The 18,785-nt window shown below is 36.4% G+C and overlaps 1 protein-coding gene across 2 annotated transcripts in view; it reads left to right on the top strand.

The window, feature by feature from the left end:
• The window catches only part of LOC117405785 (cilia- and flagella-associated protein 47-like), a 178,965-nt gene that overhangs the window by 27,812 nt on the left and 132,368 nt on the right, over nt 1–18,785 (top strand). Inside the window, exons 27-38 of one of the 2 annotated variants that reach the window (XM_059030139.1) lie at nt 2,730–2,830; nt 4,464–4,610; nt 5,501–5,720; nt 5,843–6,058; nt 7,454–7,550; nt 8,734–8,874; nt 9,771–9,969; nt 14,068–14,165; nt 14,756–14,872; nt 15,795–15,929; nt 16,335–16,447; nt 18,604–18,754. In XM_059030139.1, the coding sequence (XP_058886122.1) occupies nt 2,730–2,830; nt 4,464–4,610; nt 5,501–5,720; nt 5,843–6,058; nt 7,454–7,550; nt 8,734–8,874; nt 9,771–9,969; nt 14,068–14,165; nt 14,756–14,872; nt 15,795–15,929; nt 16,335–16,447; nt 18,604–18,754 (1,735 nt within the window). The remainder of the gene's footprint in view (nt 1–2,729; nt 2,831–4,463; nt 4,611–5,500; nt 5,721–5,842; nt 6,059–7,453; nt 7,551–8,733; nt 8,875–9,770; nt 9,970–14,067; nt 14,166–14,755; nt 14,873–15,794; nt 15,930–16,334; nt 16,448–18,603; nt 18,755–18,785) is intronic. The other variant, XM_059030140.1, reaches the window with a different exon arrangement.

Below are 18,785 nucleotides of genomic sequence, written 5' to 3' on the forward strand. Positions count from 1 at the left end.
TATCAAAACAATGGAAATGTATACCACGGTATACTGTGACATCCCTAAATGATTGACTAAAATTCGTGGAACTTCATGGACATGTTACCCAGACAGACCAGAGGACCTGGGATTATTTATTATTATTGAGTTTAAAACCAGGCTCTATCAAATTTAGTAGCGACTTTGAAGTGTAGCCTATACCAAACAAACAGAAATCAGAGAAAAATGTGTTTTGGGGAATTGATGTCTGTATAAAACTGCAAAAACACAAATAACATTTATTATGAACTTCTTAAAGGACCTTCATTTGAATATGTTTTGTGAAATAATGTGGTACCAAACCATTGATAAAACTGAATATATAAGGTATCGTACTATATTAATCAAGCTCTGTAGGTATTGGAGTTGTTTAATTGGTTTATACCCAGAGAGAAAATGTGCGTCTCATCCTGTTCATTTCCCTGGGAAATGCTTGAGAATCTCATTTTCTCCTCATTTAACTCTTTTTAATGGCTCAAATGTTGCTCCTAAAACCATGATATGAGAAAGAAAATGAGAAACAAATGAGAATACATTTTTAACAAGACATTTCAGAAATGTAAGCAGTAAAAGAGAAACAAATTAGAGCTACACATGTGAAACAAATGACACAAAAGATAAATACAATTATTAAATGTTACCCTCTTTATGATTTATTAATTATATATCCCAGTGTCTATCTGAACATGTTCCTATCCACAGATTAATAAACAGTGTTCTGCTGCTTTTTAACTTAAGAGCTTGATCTCATGAATATGAACATCTTCAGATAAATATTTATGTGCTTCATAAAGTAATCAGTATGTATTCCCTCTAGGTGGTAAAGACACTTTGAAACACAATTCAGGATGAATATGTCAAATCTAGAATAGCAATAGCATTTGCATCACCTCCAGATCAACCGCAAACGTAAACAGAAATCGCATGAGAAACAAATTATTTTTGTTGCAAAGCACATTTACGGGGCTCCCGAGTGGCGCATCCAGTAAAGGCGCTCCGCACGGAGTGCAGGATGTGCCCTATAGCCTGGAGATCGCAGGTTCGAATCCAGGCTATGTCACAGCCGACCGTGACTGGGAGTTCCTAGGGGGCGGCGCACAATTGGCTGAGCGCTGCCCGGGTAGGGAGGGCTTAGGTCGGCAGGGGAATCCACGACTCACCGCGCATCAGCGACCCCTGTGGCTGATAGGGCGCCTGTGGCTCTGCAGTGGAGCCTCCAAATCTGTGTTGTCCTCCGGCACTATAGGTCTGGTGGCATTGCTGTGGATCTGCAGTGTGAAAAATGACGGCTTGGCAGGAGCACGTTTCGGAGGACGCGTGTTCCAGCCTCCGTTTCCCGAGTCGGCGGGGGTGTTGCGAGCGGTGAGCCAAGGATACATATAATAATTGGGCATGCTAAAATTGGGGTGAAAACCGGAGTAAAATAATTGGCAACGACTAAATTTATAAAAAAAAAGAAAAAAAAAAAAAAAAAGCACATTTACGATATTATAGCTCATTTACATACATCGCAACACAGTGCTGTCCAAAATGTTTGCATTGCTTTAGTCTATCGCTAGGCACAACACACTTGCTGAATGCAAGCTACAGTATTAAAATCAGGTTTCCTTGCAGAAATTATCACTAAGCATTGCCCTATCGCAACACTTCTGTCAGTCATTTGAAATCTACCTCTTGGACTTTTGGTTCCATCATTATGTTGCTGAGACTTTATTCTCTACAAGCATTCATCAAAATAATTTGTCTTCTGATTGACATATGCTGCTGTGATAGCTCTGGGAAATTAAATGTTGTGAATGCAAATTAAAGAACAGCCATTGCGTTTTGTTTATATGCTGAAACCACAGCTGCCTGTGTGAGCTGTTTCCTTTCTGCATTTGCGTCAGTTTATCTTTTTAAAGAAAAACACAATCCGTCACTGAAAAGACAGCAACCCAATTTGGAAATTAGGCTGGTTATTGTCTGAAATGAATTGAAGGAAGTAGAATGAAAATTAGAATGCCTGATGTTTCCTGTAGCCAATGAATCAGGCTTCAGCTGGACAGTCATTTTAAACAATGTTACAGCACAAAAGTTCCTTGAAAAAACAATTACTCGTGCAGTTATCCCTTCAGAAAAAAATTATAACAGCACTTTTTGGGGTGGGTGAGAAAGGTTAATGATCCCTTTCATGATGCTTTTTAAAAAAATATTCATTCATAGGCAAAATGTGTAGGGGGACGGGGGTGCTGTTGTGATATACAAGGGTGTGTCTGCATTGATTTTTTTACTGAATAATTATCAGCTTGCATTTGGGAGCGGCTCATTTGTATCAATAATGTTCAAACTTTGACTCAAGCAGACAGAATTTGTCATTGCAAAAACTCTAACATTGCTTTGTGTGCAAGCCAAATATTCTCAAGTCAAGTACAATATTATCAAATACACTTTTTTTCATGACTTGTCAAAAAGAAGCACAACTTTCAAAGATTTAGCTCTGATCTGTTGTGAGTTTTTCTTTATTAACTCTGTTCAGAAAGTCAGTTGCTTTGTCTATCTCAATAATGCTGAGTGAAAACATTTAGATTTTTTTTTTATCATAGCAATAGGATTTAGATCAAATTGAGCAACAATATTGTATGTTCCTTTCCAACTTTGGCAGAGCTTCATATAAATATATATTTAGAAATGTAAGATAAGTGAGAAATTCTTTCCTTAATCCTGTTTAGGTTCCTGCTTCCAGTTGCTGCAACAGCAGACAATTGCATTTTAACAGCTTACCCTTACCTGGCTCTTCATCGCTCAGACCAGCAGATTGTCCTGAAAAGTGGTAAGTTAAAAATGTACCCATGATGTTCAGTTCATCTGTATTGATGCCATTGGAAACTATGTTGTGTTTCTGAAATGAGAATCCATCCTGTAATCACATACGTAATCAAACTGTTCCTTTCAATAGCCCTCTCGTCTATCCCTCCTTGTCGTTTTTTTGGTTTGGTCCTCCTCCCCTGCTTTCACCTTGCAGCCCGCCTTGTCTTGGGGGAAGGTGGCCCAGAGTGCCCGCTGTCATCAATCAATATTCATTACTTCACAGTTTAGCCAGCATATATGGGCGGCTAAGGACAGTGTTGCCAACTCCACAAAGCAGGAAGTCACTAGAGAAACCACACAAAGTCGCTAGATGTCGCTATTTAGACATTCTAAAGTCGCCAGAAATGTCGCTAGACAATTTACCACTCCTCTCGGAATCGCTTAACCAGAGTAAACACCATTATAAACAATATTAAATGTATTAATGATGCCTGATCATTTTTAAACGTTTTATTTATATCTGTCTAGATTATCTATCTATACAGAGTTAGATTATACATCACTTATCAGTGATTTAGTACATTATGTTTGTTTAAATAACTGATGTTGTTTGCTTCCGCTAACAAGGGGGCAGCAGTTGTAGTAGTTATTTGCATTATGATTAGCAGGTCACTCATGATCTCTTTGGTTCACAGTCGCAACCAGCTCCGCAGCACCTTTTCAAAGCTGCGCTGGGCTGTGCAGGATCTGCACAGATTTCTGCGGGTGGAGTGATGTCACGCAGCAGACCTCGAAGAACGCACATCTCTGTGCGATTCTGTCCAGAACTGTGCAGATCTGTGCAGAACTGCTGAAATCTGCACTATGTGAAGAACACCACCAATGTACTACTTCAGGATGAGAGAAGCGTGGTGTATTGAGCTGCGTGTGACTTATGTTGTGATGATACAATTTGGGACTTCTTTCTCTGAAAATCCCTGTTGTCAGCAGTGAAAGTCGCTAGATTTGTCGCTAGCTGCTTTGACAATATTTTTGTCACTAGGGAAACCCAAAAGTCGCTGGATCTAGTGACAAAATCGTTAAGTTGGCAATACTGGCTAAGGCGCTCCAATGGACAGGGCCATGGGCAAAATTATATTACGTTTCATCATGGGCATGGTCATCTGTCAAATGCAATAAAGAATTGTTTATCTCAAATCTTTTGCGGATGCCTCCTTTCTGAATACAATTAGCTTAACAAAAATAAACATTTGTAACTAATATATTTCAGTGTATTCAAATATAATTTATGATAATCTGTCCATATCTTACCCTATCTACATTTTCTAAATCAACACGCTTTGAAACCCCTTCATTCACATTATTTAGATGTTAATAATGGTGCCTTTGTTTTGTTGGCAGATCATGGGATTTCTACATGCAATATTCAATTTTTTTTTTTCAACAAGCTGAACAAGATTGCCGCCTACTGTTTAACACGTACATCTCAGTTTCAATTGCACAAAGAAATATCTTCTAATGATTATATTTTCTCATTTTGCATCAGCAGTCTGCTCTGATTACCTTTTTCGTGCTTTAATCATCTCCAGGTTAGACAGCTGCTGCAGACTGTGAATTGTGCTTCAAATGTTTTATTTTATTTTATTGCTTTATAGGACAGCTAAATGGTGCCAATGGCAAACCCCAGAGCACCGGAGAAGCTATTCTACATCCATGTTACACCCCAGGAACCCTCTCTTCTAGTACTTCCTCCAGTTCAACATTTATAGTCACAAGCTCCACCTGTGAGGAATCATTTTCAGGTACTACACGGCTTGTTTTCTTAATTTAATACCAGCAGAGCTTCTGTTATCACTATCAATTTTAAACAATGGTTTTAATGGGTGATGTTTTAGTAGCTAAGTAATTATATACACTATATATATATATATATATATATATATATATATATATATATATATATATATATTGTAACAAGATTGCACTCACTCGGGTTCGTGCCCCTTTAAAATTACGACCCAGGACAGAGAAATGGCGTTTTTTTAAGCGCAGTTGCGCTATATTTTAATAAACACAAAAATAAAACAAATACAAAACAAAACCTAACTCCGTCTTGGAGCACTCACTAAACAGGTTATTCCCTGCCTACCTCGCAGGGCGGCTAAGCCGTTTACCTGTCACACACACACACAAAAACCCAACACTTACTTTCCACGACTGCTCAGAAGCAGAGCACCTCATCTGCCTCCTTCTACTCAGCAGCCCCCGAGTAAACTGACTATTCCTCTTAAATACCCTGCACCTGGTTCCCATTCTTAATTACTACCCAGGTGCAGGGGATAATTAAATAATAAAACAATTAAACAATTAAATTAAACAAAAGAAAAACAATCAAACAAAAAAGGTGCATTCTCTCGCAGGGAGGTTTTAACCCCCTCCCTGCTGTCTCACATTCCCGCTGCTGTTACAATACATATATATATATATATATATATATATATATATATATATATATATATATATATATATATATGAGGATGAAGGGCGAACGTTTCCTGAATAAATTTAAATGCCCATGTTAATATATCATAAGTTGGCAACACTGGCTAAGGAGCTCCAATGGACAAGGCCATGGGCCAAATTTAGGGAGAGGAGAATTGTGGCAAGTCCAAGTTGTGTGTTTAATTTTCAGATACACTAGAAGAAAATCTATCTGGAAAAGGAAGAAATAAAACAGATGAGACTGACCCACAAGGCAGGAAAAACACACTCGGATTTCCAACCTTTCCTGCAGAGGACTCAGAGGAAGGACACTTCTACCATGGGATTTTAAAGGCTGTACAAAAATGGTTTAGTCTCTACGGCTGGCCTAAAGGTTCTCACCCCATTTCTGTTCCGCAGTCATTGAGAAGGTAAGACTGTTATGGTCACAACATTGCAAGTAAAGAACATTTAGATCTAATCAGTTTGCAAGCACAGAATATAATCAAAGATCGTATTAAACATTTTAACACCGCTTTTTTTTGTTTGTTAGTGCTGTATGTAAAGTTCAGACATCAAATTCACCACATAGAAAGGCTTCCTATCAAGTCAGCCACAGAAAGGACACAAAAACCGTTTATGACATGCTGTTCCACCTGAGTGGCCAGATGTTACCAGGAATCACTGCAAGCCAGTCTTTGCCCTGTGACCTCAATGAGCGTGTTCTACAGCTTCATTGGCAACATTCCACCCTGCTTACCTTTCTAAAGTAAGTACACACTTCAAGGTTAGAGTACTTATGAAAGCCAGATACATGCCTTAATTAAATATGTAGGAGTCTATTCATTTGATATGAGCAGAGTCAGATCTAAGTACTATCTCATTTAAATAATTCAAATATGAACCTATCTGTTTTTTTGTTCCTATTTTTATTTCATGTTTTACTTAAATCATCTAAAGAGGCTACCATGCACTGTTGGATGTTTTTTTATCCAGATGTAGATTAAGTGTTTCTGCTCAGAATTGTTGTGCAGGGCAGAGGGTAAGTCTGTTCACCTGTGTAACCTGGATTCTTTGTTAATCAAGGCTTTAAACTGTGGCAGGATAGGCCCCCCCGCTTTTAAGATCCATTGGAATAGGGGGCTCCCAAGTTGCACATCCAGTAAAGGCACTCCGTGTGGAGTGCAGGATGAGTCCTATAGCCTGGAGATTGCAGATTTGAATCCAGGCTATGTCATTGCCGACCGCGACCGGGGGTTCCTAGGGGGCGGTGCACAATTGGTTGAGTGCCACCTGGGTAGGGAGCAACCCCTGTGCCTGATAGGGCGCCTGCGGGTCTGCAGTGGAACCATTCAGATCTGTGTTGTCCTCCGGCACTATAGGTCTGGTAGCTTCGTTGTGGATCCGCAGTGTGCGAAAATTGACTGCTGGGCAGGAACACGTTTCGGAGGACGCGTGTTTCAGCCTCCGTTTCCCAAGTCGCCGGGGAGTTGCAGCGGTGAACCGGGATAAAAATAATAGTTGGGCATTCCAAATTGGGGAGAAAACCGGGGTACAAACCATTGGTGACGACTAAATTTTCATTAAAAAAAAAAAAAAAAAGGAATCAATTGGAATGACCCCAAACTGTTAGATGTTTCTGTTCACTGAAGAAAGCCTTCTTTCTGTAGAAATAGATGAACAGATGCTGTGGATTTAAATATAATCTTACTTTGCTAATTGTGATGAGCTTGGATGGTTTAGAATATTCCATTATACAGCCCAATCCCCCAAAAATTGTGTTATATATGATGAAAGTGGAAACCAAGTGTATACTCAGAACTGTCCTCTTAAACAGCAAATTGCTTTATCCATAAAAATACAGGGAATACTTATATTAACTATACTTGTCGAGTATAGTTCAGTTTGATTCACAAATGTGTATTCTTATGCTTTTTCCTACTCTATGCTTTATTACACTTTGCTATGCTTTTACTATAGGACACTTTTAAAAGGGACACTCCTTTTAAAATCCCCCTGTAGTTTCACATAGTTTCTCTATGTACTCTACTCATACTGTGATATTAGCAGTCAGAAAAAATATATATTGTTATATTTGTGTTGTAAAGAACCATTTATTTCCTGACCGATACCCATTTTCTGCCATTTTTTTCTACTGTGTCAGGGCACAAGGGTCCAGTCTCGCTTACATAAGGCCAGAGTTCCTGCTTGCACCTGAGGATTTTAGACACTGGATTGGCCTGCAGGTAACAGATTTTGGGGTAATTGAATAAGTTATATTTTTTTATTGTGATGTCAGCCATCCCTCCAAAAGCTGAAATGTTAAGATTGGAACTCAATGTATTTTTTATATAACTGAAGACAAAATGTATTGTTGTCCTCCTACTTTTTGAGGTATACTACTTTCCATGGTGATTCAGCAAGTATATATGTGGTATATAGGGTGTGCCATAAGTCAGGTATTATAGGCAATATGATATTTTATTCTAATTAGGAAATTCTCCATTAAATCGGATGCCCACACCATTTTGGCAATTATTATTTGTTTATTTAGCAAACGCCTTTATCCAAGGCGACTTACAGAGACTAGGGTGTGTGAACTATGCATCAGCTGCAGAGTCACTTACAACTACGTCTCACCCAAAAGACAGAGCACAAGGAGGTTAAGTGACTTGCTCACACAATGAGTCACTGGCTGAGGTGGGATTTGAACCTGGTTACAAGCCAGTTTCTTTAACCACTGGACCACACAGCCTCCTACACACCATTCATCAAAAGAATGCACTACAATCTGCACCATGCATCAAAAGAATCTGAATTTGTTTTCTTGACTTAGACATTTCACACTTGAAAGAAGGAGAGAATATTAACAATTAACGCTATAATGCCGTAACCTATGAGACCCCCTGAATTTATAGAGACCTCAGCTAAAAAAAAGTGTTTTTTCTTTTTCTGTTGGGAAAGGACAACCAGAGATGACGAGACCCTTCAAGGGCAGTCATTGAAAGCATTGTACCCCAGAAATAGTAAATAAAGGGACTTGGTTTAGAAAGAATGTCTTCTATCGCCTTCCTGTCTTGAAGGCAAGGACATAATAATAATTAAAAAAAGTAAAAAGTAAAGAAAGAAAACTACCAGGGCATTTATTTCAATTGTGCTTACTCTTTAAACTTGAGTTAGGATATCTTAAATTAGGTCACGTGAAATACTATTGACCTAATTTTTGTATTTGTATACTAAGAAGCGTTTTGTATGTACCAGGGATGAAAATAAGACTCCTTTTGCATAGCAGTTTCACCCATTCCAGCTTTTTACTACAAGCTTGATTAGCCTGTGTACTGTATGAGAGATTGCCATGGAAAGATTACAACACGTTTTAAACGTTTTACCTGCTGTTAAAATACTATTGGAAGTGATGCAACATTTAAATGTTCCCTTACTAAGGCTCAGTTAGGTCAGCTGCAGAAAGATGAAGCAAAGGGCACAGACAAGCCTCAGGATATCAGTCTGGCTGGACTGGATGCCATTTCATTTGAGTCTTTGAGCAAACGTGCATGGACAGATGTGTTGCTACAGATTTACAAAGTAAGTAATACTCGTCTGGATTGTTGACATTGGGTTAGTTATAGCTTTTGTGTCATTAGCTGTCTTTTTGTCATAACCTTTGCAGTCCATTTATTAAGTGCGCGTCAGGTCCAATTTATTTTCACACGCGCAGTTAATTTTAGACGCGCTGTTTAAAATGTATTTTTTTCCACAGTCAAACGGGTTTAAATGGCCCTGCAAATCAACAAAGCACTCACTAGGCTTCTCCAGCCCCACCACACCCTTTCGTTCGCTATCGCTTTCATCTATGTAAGAAATAAATAATAATAAAAATAATAGTCGTACATACCGATCAATCATCTCCGGATCACTCGTTTTATCACCAAACTCCTCAATAATGCGATCAAATTCATTATTTTATTACTATAACATCTGAAAAAAGCTCTGCAAATGTCCATGATAGTCTCTGTGCGCTGACGCACTCAGCCAGCTTGTTTACTATGACCGCCCCGTTATCTGATACCTGATACCATGTATGCTTATTCATGAGATACGCCTTTTTTTATTTATTTATTTTTTTTCCGACTTGTTTCGGCTCCTGTCGCTCCCACTCGGCAATTGAATGGTTTTCTCGGCTTTTTCCGGAGAAAAAACGACTAGAAACCCGTTTTTTGCGTTGCTATAATGATGTCGGACCCAGTCCGACAAAGGACCTGAGAGGAATAATTGCAATGTCGGACCCAGTCCGACAATGGACCGCTAAGGGTTAAAGTGTTCTGAACAGTAGAGTTGTTAAAATGTTCCATCTTACCTTTTACAATGTTTGCAATTGTTTGAGTTGAATGCCGGCTTCCCAGTGTATTTTATTTCCTCATCTGTGGTCATAGAAAATGGTGTGGTTATTTTTTCTTCTTTTTTTTTTTTTTTTCTTAAAGGTGTTGGTACTTTCTCGTGTTTCAACAAATAACCCCAGCAATCTGTTTGTATCAGAAAATGTGGAACACATTCCAAAAATTAATCCTGACCCTCTATCCAGCAATATTTACTCAACATCTGAGCGAAAGCTTCTCACCTGGCTGAACTTCAATTATGAAAAAATGAGAAGCATAGTGTGGAGAGACTGCAGCACCCAAGGTACTAAAATTATCACAGTCTATACTTTGAGACTCTTTTTTTATCACTGTAGCTGATTTTACCCTGTTGTACATGGTCATTTAGAGAAAACCAAACCCACAAAAAAACATGGCTATAATTCTGTTGACTGTAACCTTACTGCTGAGTGATGTAAGATCATATGTAGTCATTCAGTGACTTACATACTGTATATCACAATACATCATAAAAGCAACACTTTGGATTATAAATTGAATATGGATCCTTGAGACAGGTAATAAGCAGAATTTTATTACAGGAAAAAAGTAGCATACTTTGTTTCACCTCTCTACATGTAGTTATAAAGCTGCTTGGCCATTTGGACTGCTACCAGGTCCTTAATTATATTGGATTCTACTTCATCTTCAGCAGGATCAGTAAAATAAGGCAATTGTTCCTAATCTGATCTGGAAGAGCCCCTACATTAGACATTGGAAAACAATATTTTCATGTCGCCACAATAGGTTATAACTAGTGCTTCTGATTTTCAGTGTTTTAGACTTTTCTACTCTCCTTGAAACATGTAATTGAGACCTGTTAAGTCATTCGTGTATCTCAATCACAATTGAGAAACGCATTAATAGTAGCCTGATTTCATTTACTTTTTTCCTTTGAAATGGGCTTTTAAATCGTAGGTCATACTTTTTCATTTAAAAGCAGAAATGACTCCTCTTTATTAATGTAAATAGCCACGCAGAATAATTGTAACGTGTATCCAGCATAAAATACTTTCTTTTTCATTATAGCTTTAATAAAGATTAGTCACTTATTAGTCACTTATTAACATGTTGGGATCTCACTTGAACATTCTGCTTGTAAATGAAAAATTAAGGCTAGGCTGATTTTAAAAGCCCATTTAGTTGTTTCACAGCAAGATAAATAAATAAATCAATTTTACTATTTACACGTTTCTCAGTTGTGATTGGCTTGGTTTACATGCACTTGAAAATTGACTCTACAGTCATGACTGTGTGACGTTGTCACGCGAATACATCGTGAAACAGCAAAAGGACTCACGATATTCAGAGTCGTTCTTTTCCTACTTAGTAAGCAGACATGGACATTTAAATACCCCCTCCCCTAAATGACTATGAATTAAGTAATCTGCATTGGTACGTCCGATTTATTAAGCAACGCATTTCCTGAAAAGTACAGCAAACAGGTTGTGAGGAAACTGTCATGACTTGTGCCTGTAAACACCGCCATTGAGATGCATGAATGGCTTCACAGATATCAACTGAATTCTTAAAGGAGAGTAAGTTCAAGCTGAGGAAAACACCGGAAATCAGAAGCCCTAGTTATAACTGACACCTGCAAGCATTAATGTATTAACAGCTCAGTATGGCCAACATCCTTGGGATAATTTCAAAAATGTTCCTTTCATTTTGAGAAATAAGTGTTTTTTTTTTACATCAGCAGTGTACAATGGCCAAGTGAATTTATAGTCACCCTGTGCCTCTTTAAAATAAAAAATAAAAACATGTAAAACAATAGGACCTTTGTATTACAGCATTGAAATAGGTACAAACCACGGATAGAAAACCCTTTGTATTTCAGTTGATATGTGCACATAGTATACATGTAATGGTCTTATACTGCATATATGTTTTTTGTTTTCATATGGTTACTCTCGTCTTATGTTTTTAGTTTTTCTCCCTTTGATAACTACCTGTAGTGCTTATCCAGATTAACTCTATCGATTTTGTTCTTGATAAACTGGGCAATCTCAATAGCAAATGGCTTGGTGTCAAAGCCTGGCCTACATACAATCACTCTTTTAATTTATAAATTACTGCCTTTGAAATACTGGGATAGCAGCGAGGTTGGAATCTCAAATGATAAATGTTAGAAAGAGACACTTAACTATGTCATCTAAAATCTAATTTCATTGCAATTTATAATAGATGGATTTTTAGAACAGGTTCAGCATAAATCATATCCAATTACAAAAAAAGATGTAATAATGATGTCAGTATGAAATAGTGTATGTCAGTTTATCCAAACAATAAACTAGTTATTTTAAGAACATAATATTTTTGGTTTAAAAATAAACCTGTGTAAATCTCTCTTTGAATTCATAACATGTATATAGTCAAGCCAATTTAACATTGTTTTCAGGAGAGTTATATTTTTATAGAACAAGTTTCAAAAGTAATCAGTTTCAAAAACTGAAAATACTTGGAAATGTTGCAAAATGAATACATTTTGTTTTATTTATTTATTTGTAATTAAAATGTCTGCAAAGTGTATTGTACAGACAGTAAGGGCTTGAAAGATAAGTGAACCCCATTACTGCTATATAAATATCATGCGCGTTCTACCCTGTAACAACATGGTGGAGTGCTTATTTTAAAAGTAGCCTTTGACCAGGTTGCATTCACTTACTGGTTTCATGAATTTACGATTAACTCCTCAATAGAACAGACTATTATTATAGCCTGACATTGTTGTAGCAAATCAAGCACAATTGATACTTCATTGCTGTGCTATTCTCTCGTGAGTTCTTTAAAGAGGAATTATAAATACAGTACAGTACCTTCATGGTATATCTGTTTTACTGTGAACTTATTACATTGCTTTCGTTTTTTAACATTCTACTATGTGCTTTTGGCTTAATTATAAAACAAGGAGCTCTGTTTCTTGTCCTCATCAGAAAAAAAATCTGAAAGTGCAGTATAGGATTAATTAGACATTAAAACACAAGCAAGGTTAATCATTTTTAGAAGAGAGTTAGGTTACATGACATCAGTGTTAGATTGTCTTTTAAGTATTGAAGTGCTTTGGGAATGATAGCTACAGAGCTAATGATGGCTCATAGGCGTACAGTTGAAGCAGATGAAGGATGTTCAGTATTAAACTCAATAAAAGCACCAAGTTAAAAAAAAAATGCAGAACAGCAAGGAATAGTAAATATAACCAGTAGGTCCTGTTTAGTTAATCAGATGTTTTATTTTTATTGAGAAATAAAAACTTTTAGAATGTATTTTTCAGGATCAGAGTCATTGTTACAGCATGTGTGGTAAATGTGTTGGATCTCAAACTGTTGCATCAAATACTTCCTCATGTTTATGGAGTTGAGTCCATAAACCGATGATTTTATTGAAAAAAAAGACCAGCAACAAAAAGCTATACTGTAGAATGTGAGTAAAAGATTCAAGCACCACCACTAAATAGCCTAAACCTTTATCGTCAATTTATGTTTGAGTATACAGTATGTCTACTAATAGTTTTACCTTAGAATGTTTGAGGTTAACATAGTCCCATACTACAGCTTAACCTTCACATGGGCCATTCTCAAACGAAGGGACAAAAATAATAACACTGCCTCATGGTTGCCTACTTTTTTTGAAAATTGAACGCTAACCACGATAGGAACAAAATGAAGCATGCATCCAGTTAATACTCTTGAAATCATCTTTCAGCTCAGCAAAATAATAAAAATTGATGTGCCTCACATGTTGAAATTTAAGCATGAATTCAACCATTAAATAATGACAAAGGCAGAAAGTTTTATGCATTTCAGAACCCATTTGCCATATGCTTAAATGATTTAATTAGTTTGAGTTATTATAATTGCTTCCCATTAAATTGGACCTTGCTACCCTCCAAAATAGACTGATAACATTGAGCTAGCATCATATGTTAAACTTGTCATATACATATTCCATAGAGAGTTTGAGTTTAACTGGCTAATTTTAAAGATTCATTTACTGTTTTTTTATATAGCCATGTCATTTCACTGCATTCAATTTCCTTTTGAGGCTGTATACGTACTGTATGTATCACTGTACGTCAGTAATTTGTCGTGCTGCAGTTATTTTGCCATAGTTTCAGTGTTCTACTGAGTGATGTATTGCCTCTTATCTGATTCTTTTGTTAATCCAGAGGATGTTTAAATAAACATGCCTGAAGGTGTGATTTTTGTCATCATATAACAAGTATGCCCAAAAGGAGAACAAAGCCAAAATAAACCAAATAATTTAATTGCGTAGTGTATTTAAAAGCATGTTATATAGATTCCTGTCCTGACCCAATGAAATGTAACTTGCATCTAACTCCAGTGTTTTTTATGTTGAACAGGTGACATACCTCCAGGACGCTGGATAATAAACTTTGACCTAGACCTTTTGGATGGCCTGGTACTAGCAGCGGTTTTGGCAGCATACTGCCCATTTCTGGTGGGTAGTTTAGTTCATTGAGTTTACTATTCTTACTATTCATTCATTATTCAGAAAGAAACTGACATATCTAAATGATAAAATCAACAATTATTTCTGTATGCGGTGTATCATATATTTTACTTACCGTTGTGTTTGCTTTATTCTTGGTTGTTGTTTTTTGCATTAAGAAACACAAGTTTTTTAAAAGTAAAAACTGATGTATTTACAAAATTCTGTTAGTGGACCCCCTCAGGAAGGTGAAACACAATTAGACTGTTAAACAGGTGTATATGTTGTTATTTTACTTTTCAATTTTTTTCTTTCCTTCTGTTTTGCTCTTTAAAAGCCAGACATTCTATTTGAATGTTCTGAGGCCATCTGTGGTAGTGCTCTGCAATGTTGCTTCCTGATTGGTTGATGAAAGTTCTAAATTTTCTAGTACAAAATGACATAATTTAGTCATACGATTGTTGCTGAAATCAACAAATACATTCTGCTGTTAATGTGGAAGACTCTTTCTCTTCTGATTTAAAAATATCTACATTTTTAAAACTTTTTGTTTTTAACCTAAAGCGTATTGTATTAAATACCATTATTGTATGTTTCAGATTTCAACTCATTTTTTGAACATGTACACCAATCCCACCAGTCTAGAGCAGTGCTTACACAACAGTCTGGTGCTGGTAAATGCATTCCGAGCCATCGGCCTTGATATTGATATTCAGGTATCATTCATCTCTTTTGTACCAGGGGCAAGTGTGCAGTTACATGTAGGGGAATCACATCACGTTACATGTAGGGAAATCACCTTTTTAGCAGCAGTTTCTGCAGCTGCATTTTCTACTTTATTGCATTTCTAAACAAAGGCGTAAAACTGTTCAAGTTTTGAAAAGAATGTCGCTTCCAAAACAAAATATCGATTTGGATGATGTGAATTCAACTGTAATATAAATAAATCTGTGTGGATATGTATGGAGGTAACTCCCCCAGGCACAGCAGTATGCATACAATGATTCATGTTGCTTAAATCATGTAGTAAAATATATCTTGCTTTTTTAAAGCAGCAGTGATCTACCAGAGCATTTGTTAAATTGATTAAGCTAAAAAGTGTATCTGCTTGATTTTGTTTCTTATATTTTTTATCTTCAAAATTATTAATTTAGTGTTTAAAATTATGGGCAAAGGTATGTTACAGTATGCAATTAATGAAATCCACTGACAAAGACAATATAAGTGGCACAGAGCATTCTATTTCTTCTAAATAGGTGTTTATAGGATATATGTTTATTTCATTTTAAGCTAATGAATACTAAAATATGACTCACACCATGCTCTTCATGCCCACACTCTAAAACACTTTTCTTTTGACCTTTTGTGAAAATGTGATGAAAAATGCCTGCCACTGCAGAGGTTAAGAAAAAAGTACACATGGTTTAAGTCTTAAGAGTTTTATTATTGAGAAGGCCATCTATCTATCTATCTATCTATCTATCTATCTATCTATCTATCTATCTATCTATCTATATATAAACGTGATCAAAATTATTTTTTTTTGAAAAACAATAATACAGTAGTAAAAAAGTACAAATATGTACTTCTTAGTACTGCTTAGTACCTCTCACTAACACTGGATTATCATTTGGACAGGCTACAGACATTTCTGATCCTAACGCTGTCATGCTGCTTATGCTGTGTGTTTACCTGTATGAAAGGCTACCCCAGTATCTTCCAAGGAAAACAGTTGATTTTGTTGGGAGCTTGCATGCTGTAACTGTGAGACAGGTGGGTGATGCTGGGTATTGATTTTCTCTCTGCCTCATCTAGAGCTAAACAAGTCATGTATCAATAAGTAATTGGTCCAAATGGCTTTCTAAGATGTAGGAAATCATTTAAAAGATCAAACCCTGCCAAATGTAAAATACAGTACTGTATGTCATTTTAAAGTGAGTATTCAGGAAAAAAATTGTTTTCAAAAGATGTAAAAAAAAAAAAAATGGTATCATGTAAATAGATTTTAACTTCAACAGACATGAAACAATAGATAGAACAGATACCGTAAATGTAATCTGCTTTGAATTCTGTTGATCATCCTGCAACAGCTTATGTTAGCAGAATTCCCTAGATAGAAAAGAGAATGTCTTCATTTAATATTAAATGTGTAAAATAAGAGATGTGTTTTGTTTGTAGGTTCGTCTTAAAAATTCAAGTTCAAAACCTTTAGTTTACTATGCCACAATAGTAGGAAAAGAGTCTGCAGATTTCTCATTGCCAAAGGGGAATACTGTGACTGTTCTGCCAAAGTAAGTGCCCTTTTAAAAGCTTTCATTCTGTTTCTGTATCAAATTTAAAGATAACAGGTCCAATTTACAAATCATTAACACCTGAATTATTTAGGGTCTGTTTTGGTAGATAACTTGATTAAAGTTTTGTTTGCATATAACTGTTCTAGACTATTGTTAAATAAACCAATACATGTCAAGATCCATTTCATGAATACCACAGTATTTTATCTAACAAAACAAACTTAAAAAAACAACATGCATTCTTTAAATAACTCTTTGTGAACTGGCCCGATCTCACTTATTCTAAGTAAAAATACATACCCCTTAAATGTGTTGTATAAGAACAAAAAAACATATATTGTTGGATCTTTCCCTATCCTTTTGTAGTTTCTATACTCTGAATACAGTTTGTTTTGGTGGTGGTGGTGGGGGGGCTCTATTCTGTCATTTATTAACTATTGTCTGTAAAGATTCAGCACAGCCTGGCTATCCATATTGCCCCTGCACCACTGGGACAGTCTTATGGCAGGTGTTACACTATTGCCTGGTTGACTTAATCAAACACGATTACTATAGCTACATTCAGTGTGTGGAATAACGTTTCTGACATTTAACCTTCATTAGACCAACCAACTAGAGGATAATACTGCATACATAGGTTACCATATCCTAGTTTCAAGAAACGCAACCTTTTATTTAGGAATACTCATACGAAATTTCACAATTACATGAGTGGTTAGCCAATATACTGTTGAAACTACACAGTAATTCATCAAATCTTATACTCTGAATTAAGGGCAGATGTGAAGTGCTGCTGTTGAAACATTTCATACTGCCTGTAAACCTTCTAATTGTGTTGACATAACTTTGAACTCACTTTGGGATTGAAAGGCTGGTTCATTGCAAGAGTGTCATAGCTTTCATTGTCAGCGTTTTGTCATTTGTTTTGGTGACAGCCTTTGTAAAAGGAACCCATAACATTAACTCCTTTCTTGTCCTGAAGATTATTTTGTCAGAACTTGTACAAAGTCTCTGTAATTATATGCACCTCTGTTATCTGCTGACAGTGGTGTCGATGTTAACACAGTACAATGGCTTACAACAACCTTTGATTATTCATAGGCTATATTACTGGTAATAATATTACAACTAACTCCATCTACAGCTAATTGAACTTGTTTCCATGTTGAAATCATTGAGTTGTATTGCTCTTTGTTGAAATACCCATTTTACTGCAGCTGTTATTGAATCACTTTGCTTATCTTCACAATACTATAATGATCAGATCATTTAATTTGCAAGTTGTGTCGGCAGTGTCAGTGCAGATTTTTCTCATTCACAGCTAATCCGGGATGTAAAGGTTACTAAACTTCTTGCTATTCTTGGTCTCTTTGTATAGCATGGATCTCTGTGATGTCTTTATTAATAATAAAACCCTTTCACACTGGCGCTCCTACCCGGGTTCTGGCTTCCCGGGTCACAGCCCCGCTTTGTGTGAAACCACGTACCCGGGTTGGGATATGGGTTGACACGCTTTGACCTCTTCCGCAGTGTGAAATCGTGTAGCCGATTCGCATGACACAGGGTCGCGACCTGGTTAGAGCATGTCAGTGTGAAAGGGGCTATATACTTTACACCAGGGTATTGCTAGCCTTTTAGAAGCGTTCATGGAAGCATTTTAAAAGTTCCTTTCCTTTAATTAGTTTAGCCCTATTACAATAGCCCTTATCTACTCCTTTTCAAATGTAGAGTCAGAATTGTGGGTTTTAATATATGCCACTGTTTAGATCATTCAAATTTACCCCATACAGCAATATGAGGGACACATCAGCATTTTTATTTTCCACATTCAAACAAAATCTTAGGATATTACCAGTACAGTTCAACAAGAATTGTTAATCATTTATTAAGGGTGTTCATACTGCTGTTTAGATTCCATTAAATAGAATCCACTAAACTAAAAGACTTTGATAGTTCAATGTGACATATTCTGTAACTTGAGCCAATGACTGTTGTTCCATATTCAATCCAGGATATTACTTTCTTTAAAATGTAATATCCTGGATTTAAAGAAGATTATTTATCATATTGATCTTTTATAAATAAAGTATTTTTTTAATGAAAAGATTTATCAAAATGAAGGTGAAAAGTGATAGTCTTCATTTTTTTTAAAGGGGGCAGACCAATGTAACTGTGGAACTTGCCAGTCGTTTTCTACACCCAGTGGAGGCTGTGTTATTGCTTACATCCAGAGCGACATGTGGGGCAATTGGAGCAACCATGGCATTTTCCCTCAGGTCACAAATCAACCATATCATCCCAAGTGTGAGTTTGAAACCAAATATTTATTACACCA

The sequence above is a fragment of the Acipenser ruthenus genome, chromosome 9 (assembly GCF_902713425.1).
Source record: "Acipenser ruthenus chromosome 9, fAciRut3.2 maternal haplotype, whole genome shotgun sequence".
Classification (NCBI taxonomy): domain Eukaryota; kingdom Metazoa; phylum Chordata; class Actinopteri; order Acipenseriformes; family Acipenseridae; genus Acipenser; species Acipenser ruthenus.